The sequence below is a fragment of the Accipiter gentilis genome, chromosome 22 (genome assembly GCF_929443795.1).
Source record: "Accipiter gentilis chromosome 22, bAccGen1.1, whole genome shotgun sequence".
Lineage (NCBI taxonomy): Eukaryota > Metazoa > Chordata > Aves > Accipitriformes > Accipitridae > Astur > Astur gentilis.
In genome coordinates, this window is record NC_064901.1 from 4854963 (window position 1) to 4879555 (window position 24593).

Consider the following 24593-nt stretch of genomic DNA (forward strand, 5'->3'; position numbering starts at 1 on the left):
GCAAGGTGCTCTGAGCTTTGCTACTGAAAAGAGACCCATCACTGTTGAAAGAGCTAAGTTAGATGCAGCGCAGTCTGAATTTAGGACAAAACTAAACCCAGACAGTCTTCTGATGATGCCAAGCAGCAAACATTTTCTTTTGGGCCTCATTTTCACTCTCCAGGACCACAGCAGTACCCACACCATTCCCCTTTGACTAGCCTGGGAGAGGTAGTAAGGACATGGGGCATATGATTTAATCATCTGAGCCTTTCTTGAAGTTGGACTGCTGAGACGTGCTCTCAACCAGAAATAATCGGAAATCATATGTCCATTACAAACCCTTCATTTATGGAGTTGCACAGTAATCAAATGTCTCCAGTTCACTTTATGCAGCCACTGGGCAAATCGTTCAGATAGCACAGCCTCACATGAGAGCGATACACACACGACATCCAGCACCACTGATCAATCCTCACATTCACCACATGATCAAATGGTCCAGGACCCCCATAAAATAGTTTCTGGATTAATAAAGTTTGGTTGAAACAGAGCAAAACATACATGATACCGATGAGTAGAAGGAAGCGGTTTTGAGATTTTTGCAGCTGTGGTACTCTCCTCTTCAGCTAGATCCACAGACCCTCAGTTAATAGCTTGTAGCTAAGAAATCCACCTGAATTTCCTGAGCACATGATGCACCTAGAGCTGGGGTCTCTGCTATCTCTAATTGATTAATAAGAGTCTGCAAGATGATAATTTAGCATTAGCTTTTTTCACACATACATCAACTCTCAGATACAGTGCATCTGAGTTTACGGAAGGGACTACTGTAGTTTTTATGCTTTAATCCTGAATATTACTTGATACATGTTAACACTAATTACACATCTTCACGGTTCCACAATGTACCTGCGTTAATTGCAAGACACAGATTCACAGGCTCTCAAATTTCTTCCACAAATGTTTTCAGTACAACAGCAAGTATTGTGGATACTCTTCACAGTTTTACTAGACTACATGTTATTCCCAGAACCAAGGTTGCTGTAAAATGTTCCTGTCATGTTTTGACAGAGAACTGGCTGTGTTAGTATATTCTAACCTAAGCATTCACAGAGTACAACTATCCAGCCCTGAAGGTTTGCTTCTAATTAAGTAAAATTAATCTGAATTTTTAAAAAGAATTTTATTTTGTAGGGTACTTGATCATACTAGAAGTTACAAGAAAGAATTTTGCTATCTTCTATCTGTTCTTTATTGCCAATTCATATGATTTGGCCATTCTTCAATATTTGCCAATGGCTTTAGTTAACAAAATAACTTTAACTTAGTATTTGTAATACTGCAGTTATTCCCTACAGTTATAGATTGTTTAGGTTACACTGCAAATACAGAGGGAACCTTATCTATTAATCGAAGACAGAACTGGCATCAAGTCATCAAGAGTGACCTCAGTATTTGAATACAAAGGATATTTAAGATGATGCCAGCAACTCCACGTTTTACCATGTATCACAAAACCCCGGCTGCTTTCCCCGGGAAGCGCGAGCATCGTCGCAGGGGCAGAGCAGATCCTGGCTCTGCCATGGGCAGTAGGCAGGCAGGAGGGGCACGGCCGGCTCAAGGACAAGAGGTATTTTCACCTTCCCGGTCCCCGGGCTGAACCGGCAGCCCCTGCGCCTCTCCGCCAGCTGCCGGAGGCCACTCGCTTGACATGGATCACTGAAGGGGTGTGTACGTGGGTGGTGTAGAGCCAGTGACTCTGGCTGCGGCCCAGCAGGGAAATTGCCTATGTCAGGGATTTGCAGAAACACAAACTTGGTGGAAAAGAGACGGAGGATCTTGTCCTAAAAGTCATAGCGGCTTATTTTTTATACATCTGGTTGGGTGCTAAAGTAATAGAGCTGGTGGTATACCAACGAACAGAGGTAGAAAATAGATGCAGCATGTATTACCTTTTTCCTTTTTTTGATGATCCTTGCCGAAAGCTTCATTCTGAACACCATCTCTTACATGGAAACCAGGGTATTATGGCATAAATGAACATCAGGCCTTTTGAGCAGGCATTTCAGAATCAGCTCCTACCTGGTGTGGTCTGCCTGGTCTGGACTGCAACCCCTTCAGCTCCCATGGACTTGACAGTACCCGGTAAATTGCTGGCTTGAACCTTTACTCTCCAAAATGCCACCCATGGAAATCTTCCTTGATGACAAAGAATGTGCACAATCAAAAGTCAGGCATTTCTGCTAGGATTTTTAAATGACATCTCCTGTCACCCTAGTCTGAATTTAGATTTGCCTGCATAACTAACAAAATCTAATAGAGATGTCTTTGTTGGAAATTATGCATGAAGTTAAGGTTAATTTGGTTTGTGCCTTTAGTTTCCTTTGCAGCTTCTTACTGGTAAGGATAATGGCTTCTGACTTCCATTTTACATGGGTGACCTACACGTAGACAATTTCATTTGAAATGAACAAAATCCTTCTGCAAAAAGTAGTAATACTAGTGAATCACTTCTTGCATTACATCAACCGCAGCAATTTGGATGAAACAAATAAGAATCCTGACCCTCAAAACTTAAACAGTCAGTGAAGTGTCCACTCAGTGCAAAGGGGTACTTCGTATATACATCCATATAGACATCTATATAAAATAAATCTGATAGTACTCATATATAGCATAACGCAGGCATCAGAAAACCTGAAAAGAAGCTCAATGTAATGACTATGTGCTGTTGACTTTTATTCTTGTCTCCAGGGAATAATGTTTACTTTGCTTTAAAATTTATATGAGTCATTTTGTTATGTGCCTTTTTTTAATTAGTCTGAAGGAAACAGTCATTTGAGAAAGACAGCGGAAATCAATTCTGATTCGATACTGATAGCTACTGTGCGATGTAAACTGTGTGTTCTTTCTAATTAAATGTAAACATGTGCAGTTCTAAAGTCCAGCAGTGATGACAACAACTAGTAGAAAGGATTGCTTAAGCCCTGGTCAACTGATTCTTGTGAACCTTTTGTTCATACCGTAGGTGAGCTTGTGCAATCTGTCGCAGGGTGAACGCCAGTTGTAACTGACTTTATTTTAGGTCATCTTCAGAGAAAAGACTTGACAAGAATGTGGAGCGCTCTGTAATACCTCCAGTTACCCATTAACTATGTCCTCCTGATAGCTAATCAATAGCATTGCATGGAGCCAAACACACTGCACTGAACTGCCCCTCTTCCAAAAGCCAAGTCTTGGTAAATATTTAATGGCAGTAAAGGTGTTTTGACTCTTATCAATCTGATATGTTAAAGAACTCTTGAAAGAAACTTTATCTTGCTTCTCTCTGCATAAATAATTTGTTCAGTTACAATTTTAGTCTTATGCAAAAGCATTTAATTTAATGATCTAACGCTTTCAAGTCAAGGCTTTGGACAGAGAAAATGTAGTTTCAATCTGCATGTCACAAAATAAAGAAAAATCAAAGTTTATTTCCTTGATAAAATGCCAACTAGAAATATACATCAAGGAACCCAGCCCTTTATACTGTAGTAGTAAATACTGTGCCAGACTTACTCAAAACCTGTTATACAAGTGCACATTCGAGATTTTCTTACAAGGCTTCAGTTTCTGTAAAATTCTTAGCTCTCACTCACATCAAGACGGTGTAGGATTTTTAGCCTCTTTTCACCAGGGAAAAAAATGCCTCTAAAATAGTTACACTGAGATCCAGAGACTTTTTGTTCCCATACAATGAATATTCCCATCTTCAAGTGGGTATATTCTCAGCTAGTGAGTTTTATTAGGCATTTTTCCATTTTTTATTTTTCTGTGCAAAGCAGCTTATCTAGATCACTAAACAGAGAAACACGTTTATCCTGATCCTTTAACATCTAGTGTGTATACCCCTCTGCTATAGCCAGGTAGGATCCAAATGTCTCCTTAGAGACTTAGGTAGGCTTATTCCATCCCTCTGTGCCAATGTCACAGGATGAAGGATGGAGGAGTCTCCTGACCTGCTCCCCCAGCACAGTATTCCAGCCTTGTCTGCATGATCCAATTTCACTATGAGCCTAAGTATTTTGAAGAAACTGATTCAGCAGTGGATCCAAGCTTTTTCTTGGAAAATAATCTGGGAATAAGAATTGATAGTGTTTCAGTTTCCAAAATGTGAATCACCATAAATGTTTTCCCAGAAGTATAAGCATTATTTTTTTTCCCCAGTGTTTAAATGGCCTCTTTAGTGCTTTTGATGCCATTCAATATATTTCAGAAATAAAGATCATGGGAATAATTCCCAAACACTGGCAGAGATAAACAGAACAGCCTGGAGTTTTCAAATCACTTGTAATTGGCTCTGATGAAAACGGTGTTAATTAAAATCTTAAAGACATATAAATGAATCAAGCAGTTAAGCACATGGCACCATTCGGCAATGACTGGCTGAAGAAAGCCTGTTACTAATAACCTCAGAAAATATCTTGTACTTAATACAATGTTATCTTTATAAATCAGACATGATAGTGAACTTTATGGTTGTCCTGATTTGCTATTGTGATCACTTGGCTTAACTTCCCCACTGAACCAGAAAAGCAAGAGACAAAGCTGTCTTGGACCCAGGGCTGGAAGCCAGCCCTGCCTTCCAGCATGGCCAGGAACATCCAGCTGAGTAGATGGAAGAGAAGAGTCTCTCCAGGAGAAGGCAATTAAAAGAAAGAGAAAGAATGGAAACGTGTTTCAAAGATGGAATAACCAAACACATATGGAATTTGAGAGAGGGATGATCTCATGGATGAGCTGAGTAGCCCTAAAGCTAGAAACCCTCAGTGTGAGTGCCCTGGGAAGGGGAACCACATGGCCCCCTGCCCTCTTGCCATTACTTTCTTGCTGAATGATTCAGCTGGTTAAAAATCTTTGAATGACTTTAAAAAAAACCAACCAACCAACCAACCAACCTTTTTTTTTATTTGAGGATACTTCCCCCCTGCCCCAGGAAAATACAACAGAGAGTATTTGAACAGTTTTGTCTGATCTTTCTCAAAAGTGTTACTGAAAAGTATTGAGCAACTCGGGCCAAAAGCAAACAAGGTGTCCTGTGCTCCCAGCAGATACCCAGCTGTGGTCACCAGTGCGCCAAGAAGTGAGGTACACTGATGAACTCTAGATGAGTGTGCCTAGCACATGCTTTCCCCACTTCTTGGTACTGTGCACACTGACACGTGCCACTCTGCAATGGCTGGTGAGTCACTAGGAGGGCTGCATGTGCGGCAGTCTGAAAACCTTCCTCCAGACGCCCGTAATGTCTACTTTAAACCTATCATGGCTTCTCCCATATAAAAATGCAGTTGGTTTGGGGATTGCTATGCAGGTACACACTTAGCAAGTCACCTCCTGAAAGCCACTTAAATGACACAATGGCAACGTGTTGCTACTCAGTAAGCCATGTCTTACCTAGCTGCTGCTGCCAAACCCTTATTCATATAAATCATACAGCTCCTTGGACAGTTAAGCGCTATGAAACAAGGCAGTTAAAATGATGGCTTAAATGATAAAGGGAACGCCTGGGAAATTTAATATAGGGGAAGTCTGCTTCCCTATTGTACCAATGCTTACTGAAGCAACTGGGCAGACTTGTCTGGGCCATTCTCCTTAACGCAAAACAAGGACGCAAGGGGAATGATTTAGTGGATTGGGGATCAGAGCTCTGTCTTGAATTCCCTCTTCTATTTCACGTCTTCTGTGTGGTACTGAGCAAGTCACAACATGCAAACCTCAGCCTGCCATGCTGAAACTGGGAGTAAAGTGCCTTTCCCTCGCTTTTTGTCTTCTTTAAATTCTAAGCTTTGGGGGCCCAGGATTGCTTCTTATTACCTACATGTGCCGCATCTGGAAACCTGAGGCCCTGACCTTGGTTCAGGTCTCAGTGCAAATTATTATTCATGGAAAGACGCAAAAGAGCTAATTAACAGCATGCGTGTGTTGGCAATGCACATCAGCCTGGTTAACCTCAGCAGACAGATGCAGGTTTGGGACCTTTTTAGAAAAAACACAACACTTTCTCACAAGGAGGCAGTTTCAGCCACCATTGCCAGCATGGGGCATAGGTAGTGACAGCAGCCTCCTGTGCTTTGTTGAGCTGCCATGACCACCAAGATCCCTGTTACCTGAGAAGGTGTTCTTGGCTTCTCCCAGGCAAAAGGGGCCACCAGATGGATACAGCCCACCACCTGGAAGCCGAATCACACGCCTCTTGAAAAGTGAGAGATTAGACAGGTGGCTGCCGGAGAAAAATCAGTGAAGAGAAAGCTCCAAAGTGTAGGGGTTGAAAGGGGCTACAAATGGATGCTGAATTGATTTCTGTATCCTAAAACTTCTAAATCAGCTTCCCTCACCTCTCTCCTTCTTTACCCTCATGAGTTTTGACCATTGGGATACTGAAAGAAAATCTGTAAAAGAATAATATAGTTGTCCACTTTAATTTAGCTTGGGTGAAGAGGAAAACAACATTTTGAACTTTATGAAGCAGGAGTTCACAAGAAAAACCACAGCTTTTTCTTTTTGCCAGCATATCATTTCTCCATAACCAGCAGGTAAAAGTGAAATACTGTAGCAGGAAATGTATTGGTTGCAGTGAACCAAAGAATTAATTATTTTCTCAGGACCTGACAAGGAAACTGAAGGAGTATGAAAGCTCTTGTGAAATCTAGCCAACACTGAATTCAACACTGTTCAATTCCTTATTTATTTTTTGAACAGGACAAGATAATTATTGGTATGAATAATGCCTACTGTGCTTAGACACATTCAACAGATATTATACTCTCCTCTGATAGCAGCAGTAACGTTGCTCAAGAGGGAGAACCAAATTCCCACATCACGATAGTCCTCATTCTACTGTCACAACTGTAGAAGTATAATAATATATGACTCTTTTGGTAAAGACAGTGGGGAAGAAGGTCTAAATGGAAGAGTATTTCTGTATCTCCACCAAAGACCTTGGGATGGAAGTCCTTTTTACAGAATATGACTTAAACAAACAGAATGTGATGTTATATGAGCCTGGATAACATTAAGAACCTGCCTAGCTCAGGAGCAAAAGAAAGATAAATCAGGTAATATTAACCTTGTTACCCATCCTTCTTCCCACTCCTTTGGGTGAGGGACAAATTTGCAGCACTTCTCCTTCCTCTCTGGTGAAAGTTCCTCCCAGTTCAATATCTCCTTTAATGGTAGTAGAAATCATCAGTGCATTTCCCATTGAGGACCAGGAGAAAGCCTAGTAAAAGAATGCCTTGAATTTATTTGTCTCAAGAAGCTAAAGGTTGTGGCCATCAGTAGGTGCTTACACTGTTCTGGGTGTCTGGTACAGCTAAATACTTCCTGGAAATCTTACTGCTTCCTCCTGATTGCTGGGAGTAGAACACCAGAAGAGAAAGAATGCAAGAAAATAGTGCTTTATACATCCAAAAAGAGGGGCAAGAAGAAAAAGTTCCTTCAAGAGTAAAAAGAAACAATAAAAATCTCAATGTTTGAAATTTTGGCCTTAACCTTGCTTACCTCAGTGACCATGGGATAGGTATGACACAAATCCTTCAGGGTAAATTTTGAGTGCGATGTAGTTTTTACCTTAATGAGATATGTAAGATCAGAACCTATGAATCAAGCCTATGATATGCCCCTAAGTTATTTTTTCACGGACAGCGGGTGAGCGGATGTCATTCCTCTGTTTAATCAGGAGTTAAAGCGCGTACAGTAATTCCTTATTTTCACAATATTCCTTCTGACAAAGATAACAACCATAAGAATGGCTCCCAGCTGGCTAAACCTGACCTACAGGTTTTGTTAATAAAAAAATGCATGACTTAATTAATGAAACGGATCTATTAAGACTGTCCCCCAATCTACCACAGTGGCCCCACCTACAGCTGAACTTCACATGACCTATCTTATGCAAAAAGAATTGTAATAACTTGCACTGGAAGCTGTTATAGAGGAAAGGTTGCTATGAAGAAAAAATATGACTCAGAAATGCATATAATGCCCCTAGAGGAGAAAGCTTAGTATTTTCACTTTTACTTAATGTTTTCTTTTACAGTGAATAATTGAAACGATTTTGCTAAACTGCGTAAAATTATTTCATCAACAGTAATTACATTTGATATATTAGCACCTGATACTATCTATTGTCTAAATTGCTTGCATTCAATCCATGAGTAATGTCAACAGTATTAACATCCATTATGGAAGCATTAGTTGAGTAAAAATAATTTTTAAGTGTTTGACATTCTTGTAACCTTCCTCCAGCATAATGTTCAAAAGAAGTATCATTATACCAACATCTCCTTGGATTTTTTTAAAGGCATGTCTTTACTTAAGTCTGCAAACTCAGGGTCTTTAAACTCACAAACAATTTACCTGTTTTGTTCTGGCAAGTATACATCTGTAGCAATCGACTCATTTTACATTCTTCTCTGTTCCCGTCTAGCTGTCCCACACTAAATGGCTATCCAAACTCACCTCCAGCAACTTTGGCAGGCTCAACACCTCCTTCGCTAAACCAGGTTTTTCCCCCCCAGTCATAAAAGCTGCACTGTTACAAACAGAAAGAAGGAACTCTGCAACATTTCTACAATGAAATTATATATATATTTTCATTAATTTGACCAAAACCCACCCCAAACAACCTGTCACCCGAACTAATACAACAACTGGACTCACCTACCTGGAAAGCAGATACTTCTTTTCTTTCTTGCAGCCTCATCCTTATTTCAAAGGTTTCCAATTTCTTGCTGCCTTTTAGTAGAGGAAATATTATGAACTGTTTGAGATTACCTTCTCACTCAAAGCAATGAATGCCACAGTCTTCTCCAGAATAAAAAGCTACTTTCTCTCCTTGGAATAGTAACTACAGTAATTTTGAGGAAGCAGGAGAAACAGTTGGTCATTAAACATTAAATGTATTAATGGGGCACTCACAGTATATGGTTCGTCTGGAAAAGGCAGTTTTGTACTTGCATTTCAGAAGGACTACTGCAATACAATAGCTACTGTGATAAATTTAGGTTTACCCCATTTAATGTTTAGCAGAATCTAATAAAGAAAACTTAAATCAATGTATTTTCCAAAAAATGCATGAGTAGCACTATTCACACCTTACAGCTACGGGAATCAAGAGGCAAAGAAACATTCCAAAAGAGGCCCTTCATTTCCACTCCCCAAACGGAGACCATTAGGACTTGGTGTTTACAAGTTTTAGGGACTTGCAACTCCAGATGAAAACAATGACAAATCAGAATATTCAAAGCAGAAGCCCCCACAACAACTTTAGCAGCATGTATAAAATCATCTACTTCTCCAGACTCATGTCACTTGAAGTCCTGCTTGGTTCTCTGGAAACCTCAGACCTGAGTATATGGATGGAGCATTCTGCATCACTTTCTTGTTACAAGCATTGTTGGAAATGGACCTTCTGAAGAGCTCAGGAAAATGAACCAAAACAGAAGTGACACAGGCTATGTAGGATGTTAGCTTGCTTAATAAAAGTCTTTACGTGATTCCCTGGAGTAGATGGAAGAGTGATTAATATGAAGTTTGGTACCTTAGGAGGTACAAAGAGAGACATAATTCCTATGGAGAGAAATTCTGTCTGCTCCCAAGATACTGTGAATATATTCTTTATAGTTTCCTTTCCTAGTGCTAGTTCTTCATGATCTAAAATCATAACACTTATGTTATGCATCTCCTTACCCTGAAGTTCTGACTCATTTAGGTGATTAGGTCAACTCCCTAAATTTTAAGAGGCAGAACAGTAACAGAGATAAAGTAACAGGACCACTTCAGAGCACACTTAAATCAATGGGAGAACTCTTAAGTCCGAGGTAAATGTATCTGTTCACAAGGAACTCCAGAAACGGAGACACTAACAGAAACAGGCATGCTCACTACGTCCTGAGCTTTTAGTGTAGACCTTTGTCTTGTTTTGCCTACTCTGGGGAAAATGAGTTCATAGTTAAAAACCTACGCCTAGAGCTAGGGAGAATGAGACCCAGTTCAGATGTGATATGTAAGGGCAGAGCAGATGAAAGGATTGTTTAGATAGTGGACAAGAAACTTTGGGACACATAAACCAGTTATTTTACAACAAATAAAAACAAAAATCAGCTCACCAGAATAACCAGAATCCAGAATCTGATTTACATTTATCGAAAGACAGTAACATCCTGCCTATGTTTATGATGAGTAAAATTCACTGGCTGTTCAAGCTGAAGCACAGGCAAGCCTTCAGAGGGAGACTACAGGAAAGAGAAATGGAGTATGACATTCTCCGAGTAACTATGGTGCGTGGGGGGAAGAACTTCAGTTGCCAGCCCCATTCCTGACAAAAGGAATGCGAGAGCTGTTCCCAAGGTGAAAGAAGAGAGGCTGAACAATTTGGCTAATGGGATCACATTGAGCTAATGGGATCACCATGACTTGCTTTTCTTCTGTTGGTGTATGTCAAAACTCTGATCTGTTTTACAATACATTCTACAGCAGTTGGCTAAACTTTGAGGCATTTTTGAGAGAATTTGCATATCTTCAGATTTTGAGACTTGTGTGGAAAGAGTCTACGGGGCAAGAACACTTCGAGTTCAGAGGTTTACAAATTGTGAGAGCTGTTTTTCCTCTGTCAGAGAAAGAAGAAAAAAGAAACAGAAGGCTTGAACTTGCTAACATCTTCTTAAACAGATGTTTATTGCTGCTGCCCTCACAGAGACATGCAGAGGTTACAGACACCTCACATCTGCACCAGCCCCCATTTGCTACCTCTTACAAGCTGGGTGTAGACAAGAGAATAAACCCAACTGCACTGTAACACCAAACTATACTATGGCACATTCATATTTGGCAAGCACTGACAACACTCAGGAACGCTGTAAGTAATATTACCGATTTCTAGAAGCTCTGGAAAACTTGCTTAATGATCTTGCTTATGGTACCCTGTAAGTATTCTAGAGATGCTCCTGGGTCAATCCATAGGGATTTAAAAATAAAATAGTACAGGTCAAAATGATCAAACTTTGGTGCCTATAGTTAAACCATGCTCCAGTGAGTGACTGGCTTTCCAAAGGAGCACTTGCAGATCCCTTCCCAGCTCCCTAAGCGCAAACTCAGGTGCCTAAACTTATGTATCCAAGACTGAAAATTTTGGCCACACTGTTTAACAGGCAGATCTGCTGGGAGGCCTCTTGTAACCACTTTTTTTTTCTTTTTAAAGCCTTGTATTATTGGACAGATACTGGCCCAAGCCCAATCCACAACTGCAAATCCAAAGAAAGAGCTCAGAGCAAACCAGCAGCCTTATTAGCTTTTAAAGATTTCATTTTCAAGAACGCAAGACCCTTTATTGACTAATGAAAGGCTGGGTCCCCAAGCCCACAGACTGATGTTGCTTGGAACATATTTTAATCATTTTGGAGTGCTAGCAGCCATCTGTCTAAAGAGCTTTGATTGCATAAACGCACTCTGAACTGCAGCTTCTTCTGACTCCAAACCCTTTCCAAAAGCCAAAGGGAACCCACAGGCATGGAAGCTTCAAGACAATTCAAAGCCTTGCGATGCGATAAGGCTGCTTTTATTATTTAGCACATCGTTAGGTTTAACGACACCACAGATAACAGATACACTGAAAAGATACCATTGTCATCTCCTATCTTGTAACAGTAATATCCAACTGTGACTCCACTTTGTTTCTACCCAACACGTCTTACCATGTTATTTTAAAAGAATAGATAAATGAAATAAAAGGATTTCTTTTCCTGCTGCAAGCACCAGAAATATTAACAAAATAAATATATAACAAATAAATAACACAAAAGACAAATTAGCACTCTTTCTTTTTTTTCACTACTTTGTTTTTAAAAAAAAGATACAGAAGACAAGCAAACAAATCCCAAATAAACTACTGAATTTATAGTTTAGGCTATTGGCTGTTGGGCAGATACTGTTTGCACGTACAAGTCTAGTTTAGCCAGCACTGACTACAAATTTACATTGAAAAGTGAGAGATCCCTTGCAGTTACAGCTTTTATGTTAACATTTATGAACAAATTTTATACAATTGCCATAATTATTTCCTTCTCTAACTCTTGAAACAATTTGGGCATCTCAAAGCTTATTTTGTGGTGATGCGTGTTTTCATCCCAGTGTCTACTGAACGGTACAGACACATATTATTAATCCTGAAAGCTTGTAAGAACCAACAATGTTGAGCATGAAGAAAAATTACTTAAATTATCAGAGCCAAGAAATTTCTCTCAAAAATGAATGCAGCAGCCTGAAGAAAGTGTCAAAACCTGCATAAATATAGCTCTCTTGATGATGGGAGACACACAATGGTGGATTATGTGTGGTAGACAATGACTTTATTTGCTCCAATCAGCAGCACCCTCAGTAGGTTCAACCCTGAGGTTACAAGATTTGCAGGTTTCTCCTCCTCCTGAGATCTGATTCTTGGCTCTTGTTCACTGAGGACACAAGTCACCAGTCACCAGAAGAAAATTTTACTATCACACACTGCAATGTTGTCTTTTTCAATTCAGTAGCCTTCATACTAGCTAGCAGTGTGAAGAAAGTGAAAGAAACAAACAAACACAGCACTTCTGTGTTGCTCCTGAAAACATTTGTGGGTGGCCATACTCTAATCTGTATCACTTGATACAGCTTGGGGAAGAGCTTCTTTAAACTCACTTTGCTGTCAAAGAAAATATACCACTGATGATTCACTCAGCGTAACTCCCTCCCTCTCCTGTGGCTTTTCCTTCCAAACTCACAGCCAGAAAAGCTTCTCTGCTAGTGAGAGAGCAGCTCCATGCCGCTGCTTAGATGCTTTCTTGGTGGTGGTAGGAAAAAACCCAAGTTGCTCTGTGCTCGTTCTCCTTCCTGTCATGACCATACAAGCTGCAGCTTATAAAAGCAAACTATTACTAATATGTTACATTTTACTCAAATATTTGAGAGGCTCAGAATTGTGCAAATCCCAGCAGGCCCACTTCTTCACTGGAAAACTGTGGCTGAAGCTTCCAAGTCAGTCCCTACCCTCTCTAAAAATGACAGCCTTCACACCTACGCTGGAAGAATTACCTGTACCAGATGAGTAACACATCATTATGCAATGCTGGACACAATGTTAAAAACCTTCAGCTTCCAAAACACAAGACCTCTATCACTAGTTAGAAAAGCAGCTCGTGGATGGAATGTAAAACTGGAAAATTTTCCAGTAAAAGGCATCAGCATGACATGCATGTAGCAATTTAATAAAAGCTCTAACTTAAAAAAGCAACTGAATAAAGAAAATACCTTACTCAGCTTCTCTCTTTGTAAACACAACAGGTGGGTAGTCCTCTGGCTTGTGTTCTGTGACAGGCTGAGGACTTCTGCCACTTGAATTGCTAGATCCTTCCTAACAGAAGTTTTCCATTGACTCCACTGAAAGCAGGGTTAAGCTCAAAGTAAGAAAAGCGATGTTATGTCTAGCACTGGCTGAAAATTGCTCATGTGGAAAGTCTTCTCACCAAACAAATATTTTTTTATTGGGAGATGTAAATTCCAACACAAAAAATATGTTGGCTTCCTGTGGCAAATTTCTAAGTGAAAATTTTCCTTTCACCTTGACATTTCAACTTGAAATGCTATTTTGTTTCAGTTCTTCAGCTGAAGAGAACTGAACTGAAACACATCAAAATGACCATTTTTTATTATTGAATTGACATTTTAACATAAAAAAAACATGTCTTGTGAAAAATCAACAAAAAAGAAATGGCATTTAAAAGTCCCACGACAATGTTATTACTTTATACCTAAATATCATATTAATAACAAAAGAAATTCCCTTTCATACAATATTTATAGGGCAAGCCAAATTCTTTTTTTGCAGTTTTAGATTTTCTTTCAAACTTCTCTTGGGAAAATTTGTCTTTCAAACAGCTTTGATTACACGCACAGTTTTCCTGTATTTCTTTAACTTGCTCTAGAGAGGGCTGCTCCTTATCCTGTATCTGTTTTCATCCTTTGTTTTAAATTAGGTGTACCTGTGTTTTCATAGTGATAGATCTCGAAAGGTATTATGGAAAACAGTCAAACTTCTTATTCAGTTTATACAAATAAAGCAGCCAAAGCAGAGTTTAGATTCATCTATATTCATCCAGCATTTCAATGGCAGAATCAGAATATGTAGCCTCTGGTCACATACCCTTTCTACCAGATAACAGGTTTCATAATCCTGCATATGGTCTTTATAGATTTTCCAATGTTTCTTTTGAGTCTCCTTACATTACACAGAATAGATATAAACTCTACTGTTGCAAATGTCCTATTTTTACAAGTATTTCTACAGGAGTAGAATATTTTGTATTACTAATCTACTCCAACCTATCAGTAGCAGTCAGTCAGTTGTTCGCAGGTAGTTCTTCCAGAGACTCTAAACTTTCCTTCCAATAACTCCATTTTATTAGGCTTTAACAAATTTGAAAAACAGTTCCTAGAAGCCTCTAAGCTATGTACTTATTCCAAAAAGCACAGAACAAAATTAGACTTCCTAGACTTTTCAGCTCACTGAGAAACCAAGGAAGTCATAACAGAAAACCACAGAGAGCCAAGGTAAAAGAGAAGGGGAAGGAATCAGCCCGGCGAAGCAGAGCTGCTAACAGAGAGCTAGCAGGGCCATGTATACAGAGTCGTGAGACCGTATCAGCATCCGATGGCAAGGAATTCCTTTCTGTCAAGCAAATCCCTCCTCTTTAAGAAGAGCAGAAACTCCTCTGAAAAGCTCTACCATAGCAAAAATGACAAGGTAAACGTTGTTTTAGTTCATTTTACCCCACGACAGCATATAAGTACAGAAGAACTCTGCTCAAGTCTGATTAAATACAGTATAAAGAGTTGCAGAGTACTTCTAGCTTTAATGTGCTTGGCACAACAAGTCACTGGTTGGTCCTCAACTAATCTTAAAGACTTGAGAAAGTTTGCCAGTATAACACACCCAATAACAGAAGCAGTAGCAAAATTAGCATAGTACACAGTACAAATTAAAACTGCATCACAGAGCGTGTTAGGCACTTCGGTCCGTATTCATGCTGCCCATGTTCCTCCTCAGACCTGCTGCTTAGTGTTTCTTATTGGCAAGGCAGCTCTGAAGGCCAAGTGCCAGCCCCTGGAAACATTAGGCACAAAGATTTCATAAAATGTAGGTCAGACCAATCCATGCCTGAGTCAACAGCAGCACAAGGCAATATGAGTGTACTACATTCACCTCCGTGCTGGTTGCAGGGATGGTGTGGGGTGGCTTGTTATTCTACCAGGCAGCTGGGATCTGTGACAGTTCAGTGCTTCCTCTCCCTCAAAGTTTTTATAAATCACTGAAGCTGAGTAGGAAATTGTTTTTCCATGCTACAATTTTTTTTTTCTCAGTGAGACGGGAAAATTTTCAAAATCATGTCAGGACAAAAAGAGAAACATTCAAAAGTATTTTTTGTGTGTGTCTAAATGAATGAGAGACAGAGGAAGGTCAGAGAGCACTCTCTCTGATGGCTAAGATATTCCATTGGGAGGCAAAAGAAATCACCCACCCACCCCCCCCGGTTCAGATACTGCTTTGCCTTTTCATTGCCTGTCAAACAGGCACCATAAACACCAAGCCTATGGTATATACTGGAGTCTCTCTCTACCATCCCTCTTCTAGTGGAAATGGTCAAATATTAACTGGAGTACAGATGCACGCTCCCAAGAAAGTTCCCTATCCACTGATTTATAAAGTCAGTCTCTCTGACCTTATTATTGCTACAAAGTAGAGCAAATGTAGAAGGAGAGACAATAATCAATTCCAGGCTAGAGAACGAGAAGTCTGGGAACAGGGCAGGGGGGAGAGGATAATGAATCCAATAAAGTGTGAAATACATAAGGATAACAAGGATAACAAGGTAGGGCTCTGCCTCCACCACTCACCTTCACCAAGACACTGTGAAATACAGCCGTCTCAGTACTGCCAGTAAAACTTCATGCAGCTGCTTTGCCAAAGCAGAGCAGCTTACTGATCTGTTTTTCCCCCTTCAGCTGGCTGATCCAGTTCATGAAACAGCCCCCAAACCCTGGACGTTTATCTTCTGTAACACTAACAAGCAATAAGGAGACAAGGCGAAAGAAGACTGAGGCGCTTACCAGTGGGAAGATGCTTATGGGATTTCAGAGTGAGAAAGACCCGCCAACCTAAAATTCCAATTCTTTCGGGGTTGCAGCACCCGACTGCAAAGTGGCACAATAACAGAGGAGAAGCTTGAACCCGCAGATTCTAAATCCCAGGTCCAAATTACCAGGGTGTTGGCTCCCCTTGCTCCCACAAATTGACTAAAATTCACTGAAACCTCCACGGGTTGTTCAGAGAAGGTGTGGTTTTACCTAATCTGATTTAAAAGACAGTAAAGCCCCTTGCCCCCCATTTTTGACTAATTTCAGCACTCAGTTCAATAAACAAACAGGAAGAAAGCATGCACATTAAAAAAAAAAACCCAAACCACAAACAAGGGCTAGATCTCCATTCTCTGCAGGCCTAAATCTCCCACAGAAATCAGCAGGACTTTCTATGTAGAGAATAAATTAAGAAATATAGTTTGGATAATACCTGAGGGTTTTTTTATAATAATGAAAGACAAACAAAAACCTTAGTGTTCCCTTACAGAGCCATTGTTTTCCATATGTTAGGCTGTATCGAATTGGAGTAGGTTAGGGTCCTTTACAGGAAGACATATCACACTGTCTCCCACTGTATAATAGATGCAAGCACCTCATCTCTGATATAAAAGAGAATCGCTCCTCTGCTTGGAAGCGGGAAATTTAATTAGCTCAAGATTTATGTTTGATGTCTGAAACTCTTGGATAAAATAGAAGTCACTGCTGCAAGGACAGAGAATATTTAAAACACAACTGCCATCTTCTCCCTGATCTCCCCAAAATCATTCTGCAAAAAGAACAGTAGGTTTGCAGTGATATCATTATCTGGCCATTCTTAATGACTGTAATTATACCATGCTATGTCTAAAGCAACTAATACTGAAACAACAGCAACTGCCAGAATAGCAGCGAGCAGACAGGGTGAAAAGAGCAGGAAAATGAGTCAATGGCCATAACTGAAAAAGCGAGATAAAAACCCAGTCATGCGAAGACCAGTTCTCGGATGTAAACTGCAGGGGCAGGTGCTCAAGGTGTCCTGCTATTGCTTTAGAGGAAGGACCAAGATCACCACTCTGCACTAGTGGTTGCAGCCTCACTAATCCCACTGTAAGGGGTTTCCAGTTCATTTGGACTGGGAAGCTGGATGTTAGAGCAGCCCAACCTTCTGCTACACATCATGTCCCCCTGAGAGAAATCTGGACTGGACAAATCTCTGAAAAAGACTGAGAGATGGCAGAACAAACAGGCTGAAATGTTTGAGCAGGGGTCAGTTAGAGAACAGAAGACTGAATATTTAGGCAGTTGTATTCTGATTTGCTACTGCAGTGGCTGTGAACCACATAGAATACAAGAAGAGGATGAATATTGACACATTAGGTAAAAATAATTTATAGTTTTTAATAGCCCTTAAAACTGGAATGAGAGGAACAGTCTAACAGCAAGAATTACACTATTATATATCCACACACAGAGCCCATGGAGCATGGTTGAAATGGTACCATCTGAGTATTACATTCCAGAACATCAGCCATGAAACTATAGAATGGAAGTAAATGAAACACACATCACTGTATTCACAGCTTGAATAGAAAACAGCCTTTTTTTCCCAGGACTGCAAATAATGCCTTGCAAAGCATCTTTCTTCATCATCTATTTCTCCTGTTACAGGGTGATTTAGTTCTGTAATTAAAATTAAAATTGAGATTGTCCCTGTGATTTGAGGAAATCATAAAAAACCTTCTTGATTCTCTTCTCTTTCATGTCTATCAATTTAGGTCTTTAAAAAGATGAACCTCCACATCATTTTGCAAGAGACTTCATGGGAAAAATATATGGAGCTCCACAAAAACAATTCTTATTTAGACTGTTTGCTTGTGTCACTTAAACATCAATTCCAATTTGATTGAAGTATCACGAGCATTGAAACTTTTAGATTGAAATTTTGTTAAACTTCTTCAGCAGTTTGTAACTTATAAAAGTGATACAACTGGTTAGGAAGCAATAAAACAGTTGAGGAGCAAAGAAAACAAGGAGCAAAAGCTGACAGAGAAGCTATCCGTATTAATTGAAAGTTTGATTCTAAAAATATTTATTTCAGGTCATAGTACTTACTAGTACAAGCGGTCTCACTGAAGTTACTCTTCTATTTCATTATTGAAAACCACCACATAACTGTAAAATAAGCCATCTTTTTCTCCCATCCTTCCATGCAACGTGCAACTGCTGGGACTGTGACATTCATCTGGCATTAAAACTCTGTCTCTCCATGCTATTATCTTTCTCTCAGATCTCCTTCTCAACTTCAGGACAGTAAAAAATAATTCTAAATTAAATTTTATTTTAACATTGCAAGTTTTTTCAAATGCCTGTTCATTAGGAAATTTGCTGAGATAAATGTAAGTTTCTTCCCATTATGACTTCCAGCCTGCAGCTACTTCTGCACCTCACATGTTTCAACAGCAGATTGGAAGAACCTTTGCATAAAGATTTTTTGCAAAAAGTTTTCACTGTCCCTCCTCCCTTGTCAACATCAGACTTGGCAAATACATGGCTTTTAGAGAACTTGATTAAATCACAGAGGAACCTCTTACATTGCCATTGAAATAACTACTGAAACTTACTAAAAGCATGCCTAAATTTTACCTTAGAGCCTGAACATACCAATTCTTATCCTCAGCAGCTTCATTCAAAGGTGTGTGAACTAATGCAGATGTATATATCTTACACAGCTGGAGAGTAACCAATAATTTTATTGAATTGTCCTTCAGTGCACCTGATCCCAATATGAAACCTATCAAAAACATACTTTTAAGTAAGGATAGTATTGTATTTTTATTTTGCTGTCTTATCTTTCTTTGCAATAGGGTTGACATGTTAGTGGTGTACCTTTTGCTGTACTAGTTAAAATTTGTTCAAATTATTTGTCTGTGAAAACTCCTGGTGACAGAGCTTTTCAGTGAAATACTGTAGACTTTAAAATAAAAATAATCGGGAAAATATATATGTACTTCCCTATATAGAGAAATAGTTCTCATACACAGCTGTGCTGTTTTAGGTAATATGTGAAAAATGAGCAGTGTGCAATAGCATATGTCTATGTCAGCATTTTAACATGTAGGAGGAGTACACTTTGGAAGCATTATTAAAATAGAAGGAAACTGATTATAAAAATGGACAGACCACATAACTGAAAAATATGCAAATAAAAAACCTGTGATGATGTTCAAACAACAGAGCTATGTGAGAAAGAGGTAGTGGGATTAACACTCCCACATACTTCAAAACTGATTATTTGGATATAGCCTTCTTTGGACACTGAGGATCTATGATTTGCATTAATCCCTAGCTTAAAGAGTACTGTGTTGAAACTATTATATTAGTAAGCTAGAAACTCTATACTGCTCCTAACTGTTATGCAAATTTTCATTTCTGATATGTAATTTTGGGTTACTATCCAGAAAACATAATTTTCCTTTTGAGACATGATAGAGAAACAACAAGAACAATCGGAAGCAGAGAACCTGCCCAACTTTATTCGGAGCCAATTTCCTCTCCCTTCTGTATCTGAACTAGATTCTTCCTCCTTTTCTTTTTCCTCCTTTTCACTTCTCTCTGCTTTTAAAGAAGGCTGGTATTGTTCTGGGATGTGCTTTCTTTTCAGAAAGTCAAAATTCAGGTGGAAATCAATGTTCCATCATTTAATCCCCAAAAGCTCATTTTAATTTTGGTTTGGGTCTTTCAGGCCTTCCACGAAACGCTGGTTTCAGCTAGGATTCACTTTCCATTTCATCTGCAAAGAAGTATGGTTTACAATACAGACTTCTTTCACAGGTGGAGAAGAAAATTGAATGGCTTCAAACAGCAGCAGCTACCAGATCACAGAATTGTAGAATAATTCAGGTTGGAAGTGACCACTGGATGTCTCTAGTCCAACCAACCTCCCTCTCAAAGTGATATCAACTATGAGATCAGACCAGGTTACTCATGACTTTATCAAGTCAGGCACTGGAAATCTCCAAGGATGGAGATGGCAAAACTCCTCTGGGCAACCTGTTCCAATGATGGACAGCCCTCATGGTGAAAAAGTTTTCCCTTATAACCAGTCTGAAACTCTCTTGTTTCAATTTGAGTCTATTGTCTCTCACCCTCTTGTCACGCAGCACTGTGAAGAGCCTGTCTTTCTCGATAACCTCCTCATAGACATTGTCAGGCTGCTGTTAGGTCTCCCTGAAGACACCAAAGAAAGAATTTTTTTTTTTCCTCCAGGCTGAACAAGAGCAGTACCCTCAGTCTCTATTTACAGTGTAAATGCTACAGCTTCCTCAGCATACTGGTGGCCCGCTGTCAAACTTGCTCCAATTTATAGATGTCTTACTTTTACTGAGGACCCCAAACTGGCTGTAGTATTCTAGATACCAGGAATCTTTCTCCTGGAGAAAAAAAAGGGGACTTTTTTTTTTTTTCCTGAAAGTCTCCACTTGTTTCCTTGCTTTGAAAATGCCTGTGTATGCATAGAGTTGCACGTTCACACATACAGATATTTGGGACCTAAATATCTCTTCCCTGATCTTGTACAATAAAATGATATTTGGCTTTTTCTGGATTATACTAATGTTTGTGAAAGACAGATCAGTATCAAAATACATTTTAACGTTACTGTTTACACATGTATGCATTCAAAAATTGTTAATATATGCACACAGTCATTACTTTTATGAGCAAACCCCTAAGATGTGGTTGAGCATTAAGGCATGCCTTTAGGTGTCCTTTGTACTCTTTAACATTAGCCTCTAGTATTTGGGTTTTTCTTAAACTTGTTTCTCCTAAGTTAAAGGATGATGCAGAAGTCTCAGTTAAAAAAAGAAACAAAGAAAAAAAGCATGGCAAAATGCTTTTTCTAAGGCCAAGGAAGATCTAAGAGCAGAAAGAGAAGGCACCAAATGGAGCCAAAATTCCCAAGCCACTGTCATGCTGGCAGACAGAGACAAAAGAAGGTGTGAGAAGCTGGCACAGGGATGAGAGAACAGTAGGTGAAGGAAATGTGCACCCTGCGTAATAACGTGTCTCATTGCAGCTCCACAGTTCAGATGAGGAGTGGCGCATGTGCAGAAGCCTATATTTTGCTCACTGGGGAGCTCTGAAGTCCAAAAGAGAAATAACTCCACGGAAATGTAATCTTGAACAGCAAATCATCTAGCTAACTCACTTGGATCAATGCACCAAACTTCCACCTCAGTCCAAAACAGGGTGTCTGAAAAACACTTCTCAGTGCTTACTCTAGACTATCACAGCATGTCAAACAGTAAAATGAAATAAAAAGACCCAGCAGACATCTAAATAAGCATTCCTTAACTAGCTTCCAGATACATTTTCACTCATTTGGGATGGCCTGAGAAAAGTACTCTCTGCTTTGTCATTCATGATTATTGTGGCCATCCCACCCTTGGCCTAATACAGTCCCCACAGCTTTATGCACACGTGACATACGTTCTTTTCTTCATCCTCTCATTTGGCATGTGTTCAAAGTACTGCCACTCTATTGGATGACAGAGGCTGCAGATGTTCACGTAACATAAGGGAAACTGCAATCAAAATGTTAAGTTGTTCATAAGAATCCTCATCATGGATTAATTTATAACCAAGGCAAAAGATAGGCCTGAGACCTCAAACATTGCTACTTATGCACTTATAGGAGTCCTTCTTGTTGCCTTTTACACCCCTCACCAGGTTCAATTCCAGGTGGCCTTTGGCTTTTCTAGCCACGTCTCTGTATGCTCAGTGTCTCTACACAGAGAGGCTGTGGAGTCTTCATCCAAGGAGATATTCAAAAACCCTTCTGGATGTGGTCCTGGGCAACTGCTCTTGGTGGTCCTGCTGGAGCAGGGGGGTTGGACAAGATGACCTCCAGAGCTCCCTTCTAACATCATTCAATCTCTGTGACACACAACCATGTGACTCTGAGGGTCCCCTTCAGAATGCATTAGAAGAAAAACATCCTCCAAGGACAGTGAGGGAGGAGATAAAATCTTTCACTTCTAATGTTCTAAATTAGTATGTAACTTGCATAACTTAGTAGTGATACAATAGTTTTTGCCCCAGGGGATATTCAGATGAGCATTTCCACACCTAATGGCTAAACCCTGCAAATGCCATCATCAAACGTACAGGGAAATTCTGCCTGTTCAAATTAAAGGCTGTAAGTTAACAACATGGTACGTTCTAATGGTGATTCCTGCAAGGCATTATTGTTAACATTTTTCAGATTGTTGAATGCTATATATTAGTGCAAACTTGATACACTATGTCAAAAATATAACTCAAAAGTCATTGAAGAATCTCCTGCAATGTGCAGAGACAAACACAAGCAAACTCTTAATTTCTGAAATATCAATACAAAAATTGCATTTCAGTTTTAAAATTATTCTACAAAACCCATTTCAGTGAGTAATAAGGGTACTACAATAAATTCTTTCTAGCTTGGTAAATCATACCATAATTTGTTCACAGCACTAAATGCTGACCAAGTTCATTAAAAGCAATAATCACAAATTGCTTGGGGTTTCTATGCACTATTAACAGGCTTTAAATAAATGCCTATGAGATTTAGGAACAAAAGTTGTTTTTGAAACTTCCCTCCAAGGTTTTAATAAACTTAATGAGAGGGGGAAACTCAAAAAACCTCTAGAAACCCGAGTATTTTTCACTTGTAAATGCTGAAACACTGAAAACATACATAGTTTTTTGCTACTGCAAATGCTTTTTAGTCATAACTAACTAGTCCTCTTTATTCCCAATGAACATAATATTCACACTACATTTATTATTTACCTCTGCAGCCCACATCCCTCATCACAGACATTCAGCCTTCAGATTCACAATTTTCTGCTGTGTTGATGCCAATTCTCCTGCCTTTAACCTGCTGGCAGCTCTGTATCCCCTCTCACACAAGAGGTCAGGATGAAATGAGAGCTATAACCCCACATCACTCCATAAAACAACCTAACTCCTTCACTGGACCACACAGAGCTTTTCCTTAGGGACTAAAACCTACTGATCCATGCAAATGTTCAGTGCAGCCCACCTAAATTAATGAGAAAATGGCTATTTCCCTCATTCTACATACTGCTACAGAACATAAGGAATTAAAACACACATATTATATTGGGGCTGAAAAAGAAAACCGTTTAGAATTACAGATTTTATTATTTTAAAATCTATGTTGATTAAGTTAGGTATGTGCAAACAACCAGGGAAGAAGCAAGTGCTTATGTCAACTGGCTCTTTTGTCCTCGTGTTTTTAAGTGAGCGCATCACTATAACACAGCTTTCTCATTTTTATGAGAATCAACTGCCAGCAACCTTCCCCTTCCCTTAGAAGAAACCAACAGAAAATTTAGGCTATAAGAAAAGGGCTTGAATTTCAAAGAGATGGTTGGTGAGCAGTAAAGCAGAAACGCAGGCCTTGATTCATTGATGTATTCACATTTCCAACAAATACCTATTTGATAAGGCCATTTCCTCACTCAGTCAGACACAGTACAGAAAATTTCTCCTATGAGTCACTGATTTATATTAGTATTAATTATTTTACCTGTAATAAACACGCAATGTCTGGATTTCTTCTTCTAATTTTTTGCACTGTTGAAAAGCAGCCTCTTTGTCTTGTTGCAAGGCTATCAATTCTGCCTGTGAAATGATAAACATATGATAAGCAATTTATTCAGAATATCCATATTGCTTTGAAAACGTAACAATCCTTTGCGCCTTCATTTCAGCCACGCTTTGTTATAATTACACATACAAAGTTATACTGTTTTGTAACGCTGCCTATTTAATTCTTATGAAAAACACTTTCTTGTTGTAGCATTGCAATGGTTTCTATTTTTTTTCCCCAGCAGAACGATGTTTGCCAAGTTAAGACCTCTTCAGTTCAGGCAAGTGTTTGTCAGCAAACATATTTCACGTCAATATAACGTTCCTATAGGGCAAAACTGTTGACCGACACATAGAGAGTGAAGCAAGGCTCTCAGCCGTAAACTACCGATGCACGGCTCTTGGTCTGCACGTGGCCCTCCGGCTGTTAAGCGCGGCTCCTGTGGTGGGAGGCACTGGCTGATGTGAGGGGCAGGAGAGCTGCCGGAGAACCCGCGCCCTGAGCAGCGGCAGGCAACGAGCCAGCAGGGACTGCTGAGACCAGCACTGCCGGCTCGCTCCGGGGTCTGGGTGCGTTCTCACCCAGGATCTGGCTTATAGCGGAGTGAGGGAATCCCTGAGCGATCGCTGTCATCTCCCACCTGTGAACCTTCCCGGATGTCCCCTCTCCCGTTGTTTATTCACACCAGCCTGTGAAGGGCTTGTGACTCACAGCCATTATGGAAATTGCAGCATGTGGCTTGTAAGTCAGGAAGGTAGCCAGCCCCGACATG

At 39.7% G+C, this 24593-nt stretch overlaps 1 protein-coding gene across 2 annotated transcripts in view; it reads right to left on the minus strand.

Moving 5' to 3' along the window:
- Positions 1–24593, minus strand: part of MIPOL1 (mirror-image polydactyly 1) — a 199061-nt gene that overhangs the window by 30083 nt on the left and 144385 nt on the right. For both annotated transcript variants that reach the window (XM_049825953.1, XM_049825955.1), the window contains one exon: positions 23759–23853. In XM_049825953.1, coding sequence (XP_049681910.1) covers positions 23759–23853 — 95 coding nt within the window. The remainder of the gene's footprint in view (positions 1–23758; positions 23854–24593) is intronic.